Source organism: Leguminivora glycinivorella, chromosome 15 (assembly GCF_023078275.1).
Source record: "Leguminivora glycinivorella isolate SPB_JAAS2020 chromosome 15, LegGlyc_1.1, whole genome shotgun sequence".
NCBI lineage: Eukaryota > Metazoa > Arthropoda > Insecta > Lepidoptera > Tortricidae > Leguminivora > Leguminivora glycinivorella.
In genome coordinates, this window is record NC_062985.1 from 870,990 (window position 1) to 888,339 (window position 17,350).

Here is a 17,350-nt window from a genome sequence, read left to right on the forward strand (position 1 = left end):
ATCAGTTATTAAATTAATAAAAATGGAGAAAAGAAGAGGAGACAGAATACCGCCCTGCGGAACGCCAGAAGACAGCTCGCACCAATCAGATGTAGATCTATCAGCTCGAACAGCCTGCCGACGATTCTGCAGGTAAGATGAGAACCATTCAGCCACTGATGACGTGATGTTCAGGTGTTTCAAGATAGCTAGTAACAGCTCGTGATTAACGGCGTTAAACGCATTAGAAAAGTCTACCAGGACAAGCACAGTCAACTGAGTAGACTCCATACCCTGCCTCACATCTTCGATAACCTTCAGCAATGCAGTAGTTGTACTGTGTCCACAACGAAAACCTGATTGTACTGGTGAAAGAAGTTGGTTGTCAGAAATGTGTGCAGACAGTTTTTTATGTACAATTGCCTCCAGAACTTTGGATAAAAACGGAAGTATGGAGATTGGGCGAAAGTCTTTTGGTGCTGTAGGATTTGAGACTTTCGGCAAAGGTATGACATATGCACTACGCCACATGCTTGGAAAAACACCAGAATGCATAGATAAGTTAATAATATGCGTCACAACGGGTAGGATGCATTCCAAGATGTGGAGAATCATCATTCTGCTGATTTGGTCATTACCAACCGCATTTGATTTAATCGCCGTTATTACCTTGCGGACCTCGTCATCAGTGGCCGGGGTAAAAGAAAACTGAGATTTGGAAAGACATGGCAGGGCATTAATAACAGAAATACTTTTGGCGGTTGTTATGTCATCTAACGCGGAAGACTTGGCAAAATGAGTATTGAGATCATTCAACGAGACTGACGCTAAAGAATTAGAATTGTTGGTGGAATTCCCAATGCCCAAAGTTTTTAAAAATTTCCAAGTGTTGGCTGGAGATGAAGAGGCTATATTTTCATAAATATGTTTACGCTTGGAAGCTCTCACTAGCTGGTTACAGCGGTTCCTCGCAGCTTTAAAAGATACCCAGTTCTCATCACTCCGGTCTCGCTTAAAAACACGAAAAGCCCGATCACGCCTGGCCATCGCCGCTCTAACAGTGCTCGTTATCCAAGGTGCGGGTAAGCGTTTTATTTTGACATTTCTTACAGGCGCATGTTTATCGTAGAGTTTTAAAACTACCGCATTCAATAGAGATACCGCCTCGTCAACGGACACAGCTGCTAGAACAGACGACCAATCCAGGGCGACCGCGTCATGTCGTAATGCTTCTAAGTCAAGCCTCGCAAAACTACGCATCTGAATAGTCTTTGAGTGTGCCTTAGGTGGACGGATACGATAACTAAGAAAGATTAAGTCGTGATGTGAAAAACCCGGTGCAGGATATTGGCCCACAGTACTAACATGATTGACGGAAGCGGTAAAAATCAGATCCAACCAGGAGTCAGTCGTATCGATGTTGTGATGAGTAGGTTTTAGTGGAAGAACAGTTAAGTCTGAAGACTCGGCAATTATTTTTAATTTGCGTGTCCTGGGATTGTCTTTCAGTAAATCCGTGTTAAAATCTCCCATAACTATGAGATGTGTGTATTCGATGCTAAACGGGTGAATTACTGATTCAAAATCTGCAAAATAATCAATAGCCGGAGGGCAGTATACAACTCCAAGGACCGCATTTACACCTTTAAATGAGACCTCAATGAATAAATATTCTAATGAGCCAGAATATCGTGACGGAGAAGAAGAAAGAATTTTGTAGGGTAGATCGCTACGCACATAAATGGCAACGCCCCCTCCTCCCTTACCGACGCGGTCATTTCTGAGCAAAATATAGCCAGGTAGGCTGTACAACGTGGAAGATAAACTAGGTTTGAGCCAAGTTTCGGAAACAAGAATTGCGTGAACGTTAGTGCAAGTAAATGTATCAAGAAGTTCATTATAATGGCTGGGGATGCTTTGAGCATTTATGTGGCAAACGTTAAAGAGTTTGTGTTCTGTTTGAAAAGTGTGAGTGATTAAATTACCGAGTGTGTCCGGCTCGTCAGAATGTAAACTGTGAAAAGATTGAAAGGAAGAGGACAAGTCACAGGCAGAAAGAAAAGATTCATCGTGCGACATATAAACTTATACAAAAGGGTACTAAATATTGAATATAATATAATATATTAAATATAAATACGGAACCTTAAAAATAATGCCTAAATAACTACAAGTTTTCTGTTATCCCGCCAGTTGACCATTTACAATAGATTACGACAATCAATATTACATAAAACAGAATCATGAAGGTTAAAAAATGTGATAGTGAACTGAAAACAAAAATGAAACAAGCAAGTCATTAAAACATGCAACAGTGAAAATTTTCAATGCAAAAACGAAACGCAAAAAAAGAGAATGACATTGACAACTAATAAATTGAAGTGACACTGACAGTTAAAACTGTTAAAAGATCATTGTGCCGGAATGTTTTACAACCGTGAAGTTAACTTTTGTATAAAAAATAAAAAGTAAGGTAGAACGGATTTTTAGTAACAGGAAAGTGCAGGTAGATGATACAAAGCCTTAATTAAAGTATCTTTTTCCGCGCTCAGTGCCGACAATTACAAATAAAATAAACTTAAGACAAGTTCACGTACAACAAACGATTCAAGTAGCACGGTTTGCCTTACTTTTAAAGGCGCCAGCCGATTGTTGCGCCCAAAAAGCGATACTTCAGCCCATTTTAGCATTTTCATTGCATGTTTGAGAAAAGTATCTTTGTGGAAACCACCGCCGCCAGCGCGGGCTCAGGCGCGGGCGCAAGCGCAGGCGCAATACTTGCCGGAGAGTCGATGACTCCACTGGTCGCCAGAGATGTAGGCGCGACGGGCACCACCGTAGGCGATACAGGCGCATAACTCGAAGGTCGATACAGGCGCATAACTCGTCTTCAAGTCTTCGAGCTGTTCATCTGTGGTTAGGCGCTCCGTCTGTCCTAGCGCCAAGCCGATGACACACTGAAATTGAGTCACGAGTGACCTCCGGCAAATTCAGATTCTGTCTACAGACTGTGACAGTTCAATTATTCGCAAAATAGAATCTACTTTGTAAAAGTATGTCAATAAACTATTTATTTTAATTTATTTTTTGAGATTCTGTCGCTCCAAGCTGTATTTACCTCCGAACGCTCTCCGTGCCCAGAATAACACATGATAGGCATGTCGCGTTGTGTACTTTGTCCCACCACGCATAATAAAAACCTAGCTATCTACTCATTCAATATTGAACTGTGTTCTTAAATAATAAAATCTAATTTTTCTCAGGCCTGAAACTCTGTTTTTAGCCCCCGACGCAAAAATGACGGGATGTTATAAGTTTGACGTGTCTGTCTGTCTGTGTGTCTATCTGTGTGTCTATCTGTGGCATCATAGTTCCCGTGTGAGGCATTTGTGTTGTATGGTGTTGGACATTTGCAGTTTGTTCTTTGTCAATTTTGTGTAGATTCATTGGTTAATTATTTTTTCCCCTCACTAGCTCGGAAACACGTGTTTTGTCCTCTAATACCAGCGGGTAAAAACGCATTTTATCCACTAGTGGGTAAAGTAATTTGACCTTGAATAAAGTCAAATTAACTGCTTTAAAATTGATAAGAGTAGGTGAATCTAGTAATAAAGATGATTTACCAACTGAGGAACTACTGGAAGCAGGGATAAACGCATTTTTTGCGTTGTAGTTTCCTCGCTATAGTGAGGGGAAAAGTTTTGTGTTACACTCGGGTGCAAATGTATTTTACTTCTCGTGTGTTAAAAAACTCGCAAGTTCAGGATTCTATTCTCGAACCACTCGCTTCGCTCGTGGTTCAACTATAGAATCCTTTCACTTGCTCGTTTTTCAATTCCACACTCGGCGTTAAAATACAACTTTGCCCCCTTGTATAACAAATAACTATTAACCGTCGCCTCATATCTCAAGAAGGACGGTTATCAAGTCGTCTGTATGTTTTTTTATTTTTTTAATTTTTTATGTTTGTTCCTCGATATCTCCGTCGTTCCTGGACCGATTTTGAAAATATTTTTTTTATTGAATGTATATGCATACAGATTGGTCCCATTTTTCTCAGAACCCAGTTCTGATGATGGAATCCTGGAGAAATCGAGGGAACTCCTCAAATCTGAAAGGCATACATATGGTGATTTTTGTGTTTTTAAAGGAACAGCATGCATTTAGGTACGGAACAGTGACATTTGGTGCAGTGGAACTGCTGATGATGGCCAGAACGGAACTCTTCAAATCTGAACGGCACGCTTATAGTGACTTTGGTATTTTTATACGAACAGCATGCACTTTCGTCCAGAACAGTGACATTTGGTGCAGTGGAATTTCTGATGATGGTCAGAACCGAACTCCTCAAATCTGAACGGCACGCTTATAGTGACTTTGGTATTTTTATAAGAACAGCATGCACTTTCGTCCAGAACAGTGACATTTGGTGCAGTGGAACTGCTGATGATGGCCAGAACCAAACTCCTCAAATCTGAACGGCACGCTTATAGTGACTTTGCCATTTTTATAAGAACAGCATGCACTTTCGTCCAGAACAGTGACATTTGGTGCAGTGGAATTTCTGATGATGGTCAGAACCGAACTCCTCAAATCTGAACGGCACGCTTATAGTGACTTTGCCATTTTTATAAGAACAGCATGCACTTTCGTCCAGAACAGTGACATTTGGTGCAGTGGAATTTCTGATGATGGTCAGAACCGAACTCCTCAAATCTGAACGGCACGCTTATAGTGACTTTGGTATTTTTATACGAACAGCATGCACTTTCGTCCAGAACAGTGACATTTGGTGCAGTGGAATTTCTGATGATGGTCAGAACCGAACTCCTCAAATCTGAACGGCACGCTTATAGTGACTTTGGTATTTTTATAAGAACAGCATGCACTTTCGTCCAGAACAGTGACATTTGGTGCAGTGGAACTGCTGATGATGGCCAGAATCAAACTCCTCAAATCTGAACGGCACGCTTATAGTGACTTTGCCATTTTTATAAGAACAGCATGCACTTTCCAGAACAGTGACATTTGGTGCAGTGGAATTTCTGATGATGGTCAGAACCGAACTCCTCAAATCTGAACGGCACGCTTATAGTGACTTTGCCATTTTTATAAGAACAGCATGCACTTTCGTCCAGAACAGTGACATTTGGTGCAGTGGAATTTCTGATGATGGTCAGAACCGAACTCCTCAAATCTGAACGGCACGCTTATAGTGACTTTGGTATTTTTATAAGAATAGCATGCACTTTCATCCAGAACAGTGACATTTGGTGCAGTGGAACTGCTGATGATGGCCAGAACCAAACTCCTCAAACCTAAACGTCACACTCATAGTGACTTTGGTATTTTTGTAAGAAAAGCATGCATTTAAGTTCAGAACAGTGACATTTATTTAGTTATGTTTGTTAAGCATAAGTTTTGAAGTCAAAGTTTGTCAAGCTTCGATTTCTTATAATATAATCGGATTCATGAGGAATTGAGGAAACTCCTCAAACCTTAACGTTATACGTATATTCATTTGTGTTGCCATCTAATAATTAAAGCATTAAAAGCAGTTTTAAAAAATACTTACACATTTCTACATAATCCAACATTCGCAAGTAGCTTTCACCAGAACCCGAAAGGCGACGGTTTTTTTTTCTTAAAAATTATCTGTCTAACTTAACAATACGAAAATTGCTACATTTTACAACACCGCTACAAAGAGAGAAAACTTATTTAACATAGTAATGGTAAAATTTTTTTTGAATATTGTATAACTAGCTTATTAATAGTGTGTGAACCTGCCTTAGGGCTGGTTTTTCAATCGCCAGATAAATAATATCTGTCAGATATATGTTAGCTGTCATTGTCATTTATACGTGTGATGAAAAGGATAGTGATAACTTTCAATCAATCAATCAATCAATCAAATATATTTATTTCGTCATCACAGGTAACAATTAGGTGACAATAGGTTATATTATTTATATCAGCCATGATGAGCCGTGTAGGCGTACGAAACTTTATTTGATAGATACATTTATCTGGCGATTGAAAAACCGGCCCTTAGAAATCTATATTATTTGTGGTCATGGTTCGTTAATATTTCTTGTGTGTGGGTAGCTTTTGCACATTGTAATTTTTCTTCAGTCACCCGTTGACCACGAACGCTGTAAAGAGTTCGAAACGTCGGGATGAATTTTAAATTCATTATACGCGATTTAATCCGTTTCCATAGTTTTATTTCATGAGTAACCATCGCGGTAACCGAAGACAATATTGTGCCAACCTGTCATTGCAATATCCACAACTTTGTAGTCTTTTGACCCTTAATTGCTAAGAGTGACCTTCAAACATGAGAAACTTCAAGTGCTCTGTATGGGATACAGCCGTGAGTTTAATAATGCATCTAGGTTCTACCCGGCAAAGCGATAAGCGGCAAGCGGCAAATAAATAAGCACCCTGTATTTTTACTTTTTATTCCTGCCTCCCTGACACGTCTACAGAATCTCCAATGAGTCTTCCAATAATAAACGGGGAGTGCGTTCCTGTGTTCCCGTTTCGGCTCAAATAAAAGAAAAAAAGGTTAGGTGTGTTATATTATGTCCTTGGTGTCATGACAAAAATAGGAAACTGGCAGGCAAGCATGGTCGCACTATTTGTAAATTTGTAAATGCGATAAATGCGATAGGGACGCTCCGATTCAGTACATACTAATGCTGTTTTTTTCCCGCACTAGTGCGCAAAGAAGGGCATTTCTTGTTACGTCGAAACTTCAAAGGGCCTGAACTGAAGAACTTCGTACAAGACACGTTAGGACTTGTGTCGATTTAAAACACTCCCTCCGGTCGTGGTTTAAATTATCGCCATTCGTTTCAAACTTCTTTTTTTTCCGCACTTGTATCTTAATGTACTAATTTATTTCTGTAACAGATGTGTAAAGACTGGGCCATTTTTTATCAAAGTTGTCTACCCCACTTTTTTGGATTTGAAAATTGTTATTTGTTTTCCACTCAGCATCGCGAGCTCTTTCTATCTTAATAGCAGAAAAAAAGTGTCCCAAGGTTTTTTTCCCATTCCGTTACCATTTTTTCATACATTTTGTATGGCGGTAACGGAATGGAAGGCTCGAAAAAATGTATGGAAATCTTGGGGTTTTTTTTTTCCTGTATCAGGATCGAAAGAGCTCTCGATTCTGAGTATGAATCGCGTAAAAAATACCCATGTTATAAATGGCCCAACTATGGAACCCTATCATGTCATTGGCCCGACATGCTCCTGGCCGGTTTTTAGAGGTTACCTACTTGCAATAACGAGGCCAATATACAGGTCCTCAGGGACCCGTGTCCTATTTCCGCCGACCGCCATATCGGATTACAGGATATTTTTATACCCGTATTAATGCACTCAAATGTCGATAAACTGCCCAGTCGTTATACATGATAAAGTGTTATAGAGTCATACAGAATCGATAAAGATTTTCAACATGCCTCGTGCAAAGGAGATTATGTATATTTAACCCATAAATGCATAGAGATGTATATATGCAACATGTAGTTTTGACTCTATTGACAGCATGTCAAAATTAAAATTTGAATAAATATTTGTCAAGGTTATTTGGACATCGCTGGTGGCCTAGCGTTAAGAGCGTGCGACTTTCGATCCGGAGGTCGCGGGTTCGAACCCCGGCTCGCCAATGAGTTTTTCGGAACTTATGTGCGAAATGTCATTTGATATTTGCCAGTCGCTTTTCGGTGAAGGAAAACAACGTGAGGAAACCGGACTAATTCCAATAAGGCCTAGTTACCCTTTGGGTTGGAAGGTCAGGTGGTGGTGGCTTTCGTAAAACTGTCAAAGCGGACCCCAGGCTACTATGAGCCGTGGCAAATGCCGGGATAAAGCAAGGAGGATGATGATTTTATCTCTGAATGTAACTATACCTACTGTTTAATCCTATATTTTTCCCCTCACTAGCTCGGAAACACGTGTTTTGTCCTTTAATACCAGCGGGTAAAAACGCATTTTATCCACTAGTGGGTAAAGTAATTTGACCTTGAATAAAGTCAAAAGTAGGTGAATCTAGTAATAAAGATGATTTACCACCTGTGGAACTACTGGAAGCAGTGATAAACGCATTTTTTGCGTTGTAGGGTTGTAGTTTCCTCGCTATAGTGAGGGGAAAAGTTTTGTGTTACACTCGGGTGCAAATGTATTTTACTTCTCGTGTGTTAAAAAACTCGCAAGTTCAGGATTCTATTCTCGAACCACTCGCTTCGCTCGTGGTTCAACTATAGAATCCTTCCACTTGCTCGTTTTTCAATTCCACACTCGGCGTTAAAATACAACTTTGCCCCTTTGTATAACAAATAACTATTATCTATGTCTGGTAATGAAATAAACTTTTTGTATTTTGTATTTGTCAAGGTCATGCAACATGGCGCGTAGTCATATATTTCTGGCCAGGGTGGCTAGCCGAATGGCACAATCGCTCACGAAACGCTCACGAAACGAAGCGCTAGTAGATATCTATCTCTATCGCGCTTGCGTATTGGCGCGACAGAGCCAGCGGCGTATCGCTTTCGTTTGGCGTCGGAGAAATGCCATTCGGCTACGGGGCCTGGACCCCATTTCTCCGACGCCAAACGAAAGCGATACGCCGCTGGCTCTGTCGCGCCAATACGCAAGCGCGATAGAGATAGATATCTACTAGCGCTTCGTTTCGTGAGCGTTTCGTGAGCGATTGTGCCATTCGGCTAGCCACCCTGGTCAGGGTACGTAGCCGAATGGCACAAACGCTCAAGAAACGAAACGCTCGTAGTTACTCTGTCGCTTTTGCGTATTGGCGCGACAGACCCAGACTGATTTCTGTCGGCGTTTTGTGTCGACGATTGCCATTCGGCTACGCCAGCAGATTTTTCTTACTTCGGAAGTATTATTAAATTTGATTATGACTATTCCTAACACTCATGTTAGGAATAGTCATAATCAAATTGCATGCGATCACTTCAAAACTGGACGCTTTTTAGAACATTGATATTCTACTAACTCGATTTATTAAATTCTTTTATAAATAATTATACGATGCATTACTTAAAATAATGTGTTTGTCAACAGAACCTGCTGTTCTACTACGAGTCAGAGAATAATACTCGACCAACAGGAGTCCTTCTTCTAGAAGGTTCTTACTGCGAGCGCCTCAGCAAACCTTTAGAGCGGGCTGCTGTGGGGGTGAGTTTGAATTTTACTCTTATCTTCTTTTTATTCCTAGTTTAATTATTTGTTCTCCAAGGCTGGAAGAGAACGAGTGTTAATGCGCCCTCGACAGATGTCTTAAACCACCTGGCAACCTGCATTACCGTGACCTTGAGGTCGTAGATTAAATGTATGTACATGCAATCTTTTGAAAGCGCTCCTGTGTGCGTAGCCAAATGCACAAACACTCACGATAATATCTTTCGTAGCTATCTATCTCTATCACTCTTGTGTATTGTCGCGATAGAGCTAGACTACATTTCTGCGGCGTTTCGCATCGCAGATATGCCATTCGGCTATGAGGTCAGATGCTTTTAAAACCGGCTTTAATCCTAACGGCTCAGCCACGACATTGGTCTAAGCGCGGCAGCGGTGAGCGGCGGCCGTACATTGGAGCGAGACACAGCGATGGGACTTTTCATTCGCACGTATGGCTGCCGCTCACTGCTGTCGCGCTTAGACCAATGTCGTGGCTGGGCCGTAAGGCTCTCAAGTATCATATTTTATACTTTAATGGGGACAGCACTAACCCTTAACCGTTAAGTGTAAGGCCGTTTTCACATTATCCGATCCGATATCGGATGTCGGAAGGATTTCAATAGAAAAAATCCAAGATGGCGCCTGTAATGTATGGGATATCGGTCCGACATCCGATATCGGATCGGATAATGTGAAAACGCACTAAGGCCCAATTGGATTCTCTGGGTGGCTAGCCGAATGGCACAATCACGCACGAAACGCTCACGAAACGAAGCGCTAGTAGATATCTATCTCTATCGCGCTTGCGTATTGGCGCGACAGAGCCAGCGGCGTATCGCTTTCGTTTGGCGTCGGAGAAATGCCATTCGGCTACGGGGCCTGAGCAGAGCGTTCGACTGGGCATGCAGCGTGTTTCCACTCTACACAGCGTCGAGTCAGGACACTTGTGTGAGCTTCAATTGTTTTATATGCACGCTGTACGCCCCGCCCCGCTGCACGCACAATATGAGGGGTCACTATCAAATTTACCTTATCGCTAAAAGACTATATAGCTGACATGTCTGGATTGTGTTATGTCTTTGTGGCTACGTAGACATGAATGCTAAATGCATCTTTAGCAAAACGTCTGGATCTTAAAACGTAACAATTTAAAATGCAAAACATCTTCATCTTCGAATGTCTGTATTACAAAACAGACATGAACGCTAAACAGTCGAGGAGCAAAAAGTCTGGATTGTTTAATGTTTTTATTGCTAAAAAGAATAAACGCCGAACGACCCGTTAGCAAAACGTCTGGTTTTAAAATGATTAAGTGCCTTGAGAATTAAAACCTTCTCGCACTGTTAATAAGAACTGTTACATATTTATTATAAACCATGACGTCCATGACACATTATATTTCCGGACGTTTTGCTACTGTATCGTTCTGTGTTGACGTCAATTAACTAACTTCACTTTTGACTTTTTAGATATGCTAATCATACGGACTATGTATATTTCCAGACGTTTGGCTACTCATTCATTCTAAGTCTTAGCCATCCAGTTAAATTAACTTTTTGCTGATTGAGTATTCTACTTTCAAGTCATCCCAGCTGAATTGACTTTATGCTGACTGTATATTTACATTTTCTGACATCTAGCCGAAATAGTCGTTTAGCGATAAGATAAACTTAATAGTGACCCAATATGAGCGTGCACTCAAGCCTTACACTAAACCCTTGATTATGTGCTAATAACTTTTATTTGTTGCAGTTCTGCTTCACAATCTCCTACCGTCGCGAGAGTCAGCGTCAGTATGAACTTCAGTGCCCTATACCACAAAACTTACAATTACAATTTGACAAGTGTCAAGTTACAAATTTGTCATAATACAAGCGTGTGTACCACAAAATTTACAAGTTACATATTTGTACCGGAAAAGCCCTACAAATATGTAAATTGTAGTGCTTGTAATAATCTACAATTTATTGTACCACAAAACTTTACTTTTAAAATATTTTTATTCACATATTTTTATTTACAGTTTTAATTTATCAGACTTATAATTTATATTAAAAGCATTTGAAATTATTTCCGTATGTCAGAAAATTATATTACACGATTTTTAGAGTTGGAGTGATACACTAAAATCACATTTTATTTCATAGCAACCTATTTGTTCTCAATTTGAATAAACATTATGTGTACAATTACAAAGACTGACTTAAGGGCATTTCTCAGGAGGCGCGTTTTTACGTGTCCGAGGCAAAAAACGTCAGAACGGACTGTTCTAAAAATCTGAATTAAATTAGGCATAATCTTTAGCCTCTGTTCTATTTGGTACACCTTAACATTATTTATTTATTATTTGTATGATATGAGTAATAAAATATTAAATGCGAAAAATGACCGTCGGTGGGCGTGTCCCGCACTCAGAATTTGCAAAACAAAAAATCATAACTCAAAATGGAGTTGTTGATCGCAGTTGTTATAGATATTCACGTATAAGGTATTAGTTAACCCATCATATTTTATGTATAAAAATAATATGTTAGCTAAACTCATCGAGTAAAGACAAATTTACCATGTGTCCCGGGCTAGTGACTGATTTCGGTGTAATTTTTTAAACATGACATTAATCTTACAAATTAGTAGATCAGGGACGTAGTAGCACAAATATAGTTAGTTTTAGCTACGTTTTAACCGTTCAGTGTAGAGGAGATGCAGTACCGTTTTATAAAGGGGACTTTTTGAAGGTTTCTCAGTCGTTCGCTGGGTTTGGTCCCATGTTTTTTAAGATTCGGTGGATCAATTTACTCCCACAGTTTAGGTCCATTTGTCGTTATGTAAGGTACTAACAAATCCTTGAAAGTATGTTATTACGTCATTATAACATCTCCTCTGTATCATTCATGCTATTGCAGTTATCTCCAAAAAAGCTATAAAATTTGATATCAGTGGAGTTGATTTCCGTGGTTTCGGTGGATTTTTTGACCACCGATATCAAAAAAAGTGACCACCGACTTCGATTGCCACGTTGCAAACTGATTAAATGTTCATTATTTTCTAATATTTCATACTTAAATAGTAGGATATACCTTGTAAAAACATAGAACTATGTTTCTAAGCAAATTAAGCCACTCTATGGGTACAAAATTCTCTACTCGATAATGACTAGCATATTACCATGTTAAATTTTGTAAAATTGCGTGATTATGAGCCTTTTTACATGACCTGTCATCGAATTAAAATGAAAAATATCAATAAATTGAATAATAATTTATATATTAAGTTGAAATGTGGAATAATGTGTAAAAAATTGAATTCGGTGGGGCAAATTGATTATAGTGCCCATACATAATTTCGGTGATTTTAAAATGTCAGATTTCTTACAAACTATAAGGTTTTAATGGAGGCCTCCACCACCAATATTTTTTATATTTAGGCTAGATTTTAGTAAATTGACTGACATATCAATAAAGTAATAAATAAAAATCACCACCGAAATCAGGCACCGAACGTCATCCCTGAGAACCGCCCTTAAATGAATATATTTTAGCCCAAACACCAATTTAAATCATCAAATTTGGAAGGAAAATGAAAATATCGGGTAAATATCGGGTATTTACCCGGTAAATACCCACCGTCGGGTATTTACCTGGGTAGTTACCCATCTCTACTGACAACTGTAAATAGCCCCTTTTTCGCCCCATTCTTGGGAAGAAACTCAAGACACGATTTTTGACGTTATTTGGTGACCGAAACGCAGTATAGAACAGTTATGGAGATACGAAGTTACTAACGAAGTTCAGCTAAGAAGAAGAAGTTTGTTTGAGGTGGCCCATTTGCCGGACGACCATCACCATTGACTTATTAGACGACTATTTGCCGGAGGGCCCGGAGAGTCTTCGCCTTCCCCTTTCATCACAAGTCGGACCATCTACTTATTTGGCGTAGGAGCAGGGGCGGCTCACTCGGCGATACATCCTGGCGGCCGCGAGTTCGCGGCCTACTCAGGGGTGGCGCGCGTTCTCGCGGAATGCATGTTCGCACTTTCTATTGTTACTTTACGTCGCGAGGTTTTTTTAAGCGATGTCCACGTGTGGAATGGCTAATAATACTTAGTTAAATAGACATATTGAATAAAATAAATACCATAGGACATTCTTACACAGATTTACTACTGATTAAGTCCCACGGAAAAGTTCAATAAGGCTTTTGATGTTGGAACTTGAACAAAAATATATAAATACAGTATATATACCTAGAAAGTACCCAAGACTTGAATATAATAGTATAACATTTTATATGAGTAGGTATTAATTCGTTAAAATCCATAGGTAACCCTATCACCGGACGCCGCGCACGTGCGGCTCGTTTCTTTGTAGGAATTTTGTAGGTATTTAAAAAGGCGGCATTTCGTGAACATCAAAGCAGTGGGCCTTCTGTACTTGTACTATTATATATTCTGTGGTAGGAGCCTGAGGGTAGTGAGGGTCTTTCCCTTCCACTTTTATTACCACAATTCGAAATAAAAGACGCGTAAAACTCGGCGTTGTACTGCAAGGTTATTTTTAATTTAAGTACTTTAATAAATTTAAATAGTTTCAAAAATAAATATTATCATGATATCTGCAAGCAACAAGTTATATTAATATTGACACAGCTGAAGCAGCGGCGGGCAATTTAGTGGCAATCTTGTGCCAATCTGAGATCACTCCGTCTGTTGACTCAGCAAACGTTCCCTGTGACAATATTTACATGCTTCCAACCGTCGACGTAGATATAAGTATATATTATATAAGTATGTAGACTGGGTCAGAGTGTAAAGAATTTTAGTTTTGACTGTAGTTTTATTTCTTGTTGATGACCTGGGGCCCGTTTCTCGAAAGGTACAAGCCTTGTATTACAAGTGCGCGAAGTGTCAAATCGTATGGGTTGTCATGGAAACACACTTGTAATACAAGGCTTGTACCTTTAAAGGTACAAGCCTTGTATTACAAGTGCGCGAACTGTCAAATCATATGGGTTTCCATGGAAACACACTTGTAATACAAGGCTTGTACCTTTCGAGAAACGGGCCACAGGTGCTTCTAGCATACGGCCCAGCTAGTGATACTCAGGTACCGTGGTTTATGAACGCCTATATAACAGTTCGACCGTACGAATTTATGTGTTTCTAACTTTTGGCCGCGGCTTCGCTCGCGTTAGAAAGAGACAAAAAGTAGCCTATGTCACTCCCCATCCCTTCAACTATTTCCACTTAAAAAATCACGTCAATTCGTCGCTCCGTTTTGCCGTGAAAGACGGACAAACAAACAGACACACACTTTCCCATTTATAGTATTAGTATGGATATACAATTAAATAATAGAGGTGTGATCAGAGATTGTATATATCCATACTAATATTATAAATGGGAAAGTGCGTGTGTCTGTTTATTTGTCCGTCCTTCTCGGCAAAACGGAGCGACGAATGGTCGTGATTTATTAAGTGGCTATGTATGAAGGTATGGAGAGTGACATAGGCTACTTTTTGTCATTCTAACGCGAGCGAAACCGCGGGCAATAGCTAGTAATACATAAATTCGAATGGTCGACCGCAATTTAATCGTGTCGCGTCTAATTATATAAAAGAAGAAACTGACTGACTGACATATCGACGCACAGCCGAAACCGCTGGTCCTTTAGATTCCAAATTTGGCACGTAGGTTCCTTAAAAGGTATATAGGAGCACTAAGAAAGGATTTTTCAAAATTCACCTCCTAAGGGGGTGAAACGGGGGTCCAAAGTTTGTATGCGAAAACAAGATTAGATTAACACTTTAAGTTCTCGCGTTTTGTACACATATTTAAAGTCACACACAGGTCGAACGCGATTAATTAACATTATTTTTACCTTTTTTCCCAACGTTTCGGCCAGGTTGCACTGGCCGTGGTTGCGGAAGACCGCTTTGCTGGGACGTCAGTCTTCCGCGACCACGGCCAGTGCAACCTGGCCGAAACGTTGGGAAAAAAGGTAAAAATAATGTTAATTAATCGCGTTCGACCTGTGTGTGACTTTAAATAAGGTTAGATTAGTACGCGTGCCGAGCCGCGGGAAAAAACTGGTATAAAATGACTTTAAATACGAATTTATATATGTTACAGGGAGCAAAACATACTAAACCATAGTCGACAAATACGTCTTTTACGTCAATAAATAAATAATAAGCCCTTGAAATCTAACTTCGTTCCAAGCAGTTACATTCTTACATTATTTATAGGGGTTCTATTCCGAGCGGCTGCCTTTTGTAACAAGTGTGCATATTGCATAAATGATGTCGAGCGATGGAGGAATATCGGTAGTTGGAAAAATAACTTATTAACCTTTCTCTCTCGGTTGCAAAGTGTAGAATAGGCTAGTTTCCTACTAGTCAAATCAGCTTCTTTTTAAGAACTGTCAAAACAATTTGCTAATATGGAATTACTATCTATGAAACACTGAGGAGTGACGCCACGGTCAATTCATATACTTTATATCCTTGTCTTTGACTTACAACAACAACAACATAGAATACAATCACGACTGTATCCCGTAAAGGGGTAGGTAGAGCACATGAAACTACTCAAGTTTCAGTGCCACTCTTGGCAAATAAGGGGTTGAAAGAAACCGAAACTGTGACATTGCAGTGATAGGTTGCCAGCCTCTCGCCTACGCCACAATTGACAATTGTATTTGACTTATTAAATAGAAATTATGATTAAACATAACTACTGCCATGGATGTGTTTCTTCTAATTATGTGATGCTTTATTTCGTTCACTGCATAAAATATTTTATTTCAAGTAATAGGACACTTTCTGGATACTAGTGATACTTACTTTAAGCAAAAAGGCATACTGCAGAAAAGAAGTTTGACTTTGCACCGTGGCAAATGATACGCTAAATGTCTACAATACAGATAACGATATTATCCTAAGCGTTTATGCATCTGGCAGGCAAGTATGGTCGCGGATAAATGATAAAACATCGCCGTCCCTATTGCACTATTTGTAAGTGCGATAGGGACGGCCAGATGTTTTATCATCTGGCCTTCCTGGTTACGTACCCAGAACGGTAGGTACCTACTACGCCAAGGAGCAACGATCTGCCTTCACTATATTCACCCAACAATATTCAGGATGACCAAAAGAAACGCACCCATTTGATTGGCCCAAGTAGGTCCTTTTGACCCGCCGTATCTAAGTGACCATGTCTGTGATATGCTTTGGTTGCAACTATTATTAATGGCTGCAACTTTTCTGACCAAACTATCAAGGTCAAAATGGTCAAATCGGTCACCTAAGGCCCTTGTGTGCGTCCTTTACTTGCCGGTATTGAAATCGACACGGTGTATTATTTATGCACCAACAAAAGCAACAAGGCTGGTTGTCTTTATTTATAGCAGAGCTGCTAACAATTGTCTGGCTGCAAGCGTAATCTGCTGGGGTGACCATGAAGGCTGGTAGTCAAGGAAAGGTAGCAAGTGATATCGATAAAACAAATAAATAAATTATGTAATTTAATAAGTAGAAGCTAGTTATTTTTATCATTGGCCATCAAGTCTTTAACAGACTACTTATTCAAAGCAGTGTCAGGTAGGGCGACAACGTTTTTCGTGGTTATCAAAGCCAATATGGGAGAGGCAAACACGACCACGACTCTGGCAGGTGTGGTGTGCCCGTGGCGAACAGGTATCGCGCTGATGACGCTTGGCGCGCTTACTTGCTTTGCTAGTGCCTTAAACCAAGCGTCGTCGTAGATTTAATGTCCGTCGAATACCAGTTTACGCCACTTGTCTCTGTCCTCGGCAAACTCTTCCCATTTGTGAACCACCGGGATATTGAAGGCGTGCATGGGACCGATTTTTTTCGCCGTTCGAAAGTCTGTGGAAAACGACGTAATGCTACGACTTTCGAACGGCGAATTCATGCGTTCGAGACTCAAAAATAGGTCCCCATGTCTCGTTTGGCGGAATCTTTATATCGTAGTTATCTTACGACTATAGACTCTCATGCATGAATCTAATTTCTTCAATTTAAAAACTTTGTAGACAATAAAATTTGACTTTAAAATGAATACAATAAAATGAATGAATGTCTCCTTTATGTTATGTAGACAATAAAATGAATGAATGTCTCCTTTAGGTGGGATGAA

The 17,350-nt window shown here is 39.9% G+C and overlaps 1 protein-coding gene across 1 annotated transcript in view; it reads left to right on the forward strand.

Moving 5' to 3' along the window:
- The window catches only part of LOC125234160 (ras-specific guanine nucleotide-releasing factor 2-like), a 109,602-nt gene that overhangs the window by 12,428 nt on the left and 79,824 nt on the right, over nt 1–17,350 (forward strand). The window contains 2 exon segments of the mRNA XM_048140364.1: nt 9,079–9,186; nt 10,948–11,000. Coding sequence (XP_047996321.1) covers nt 9,079–9,186; nt 10,948–11,000 — 161 coding nt within the window.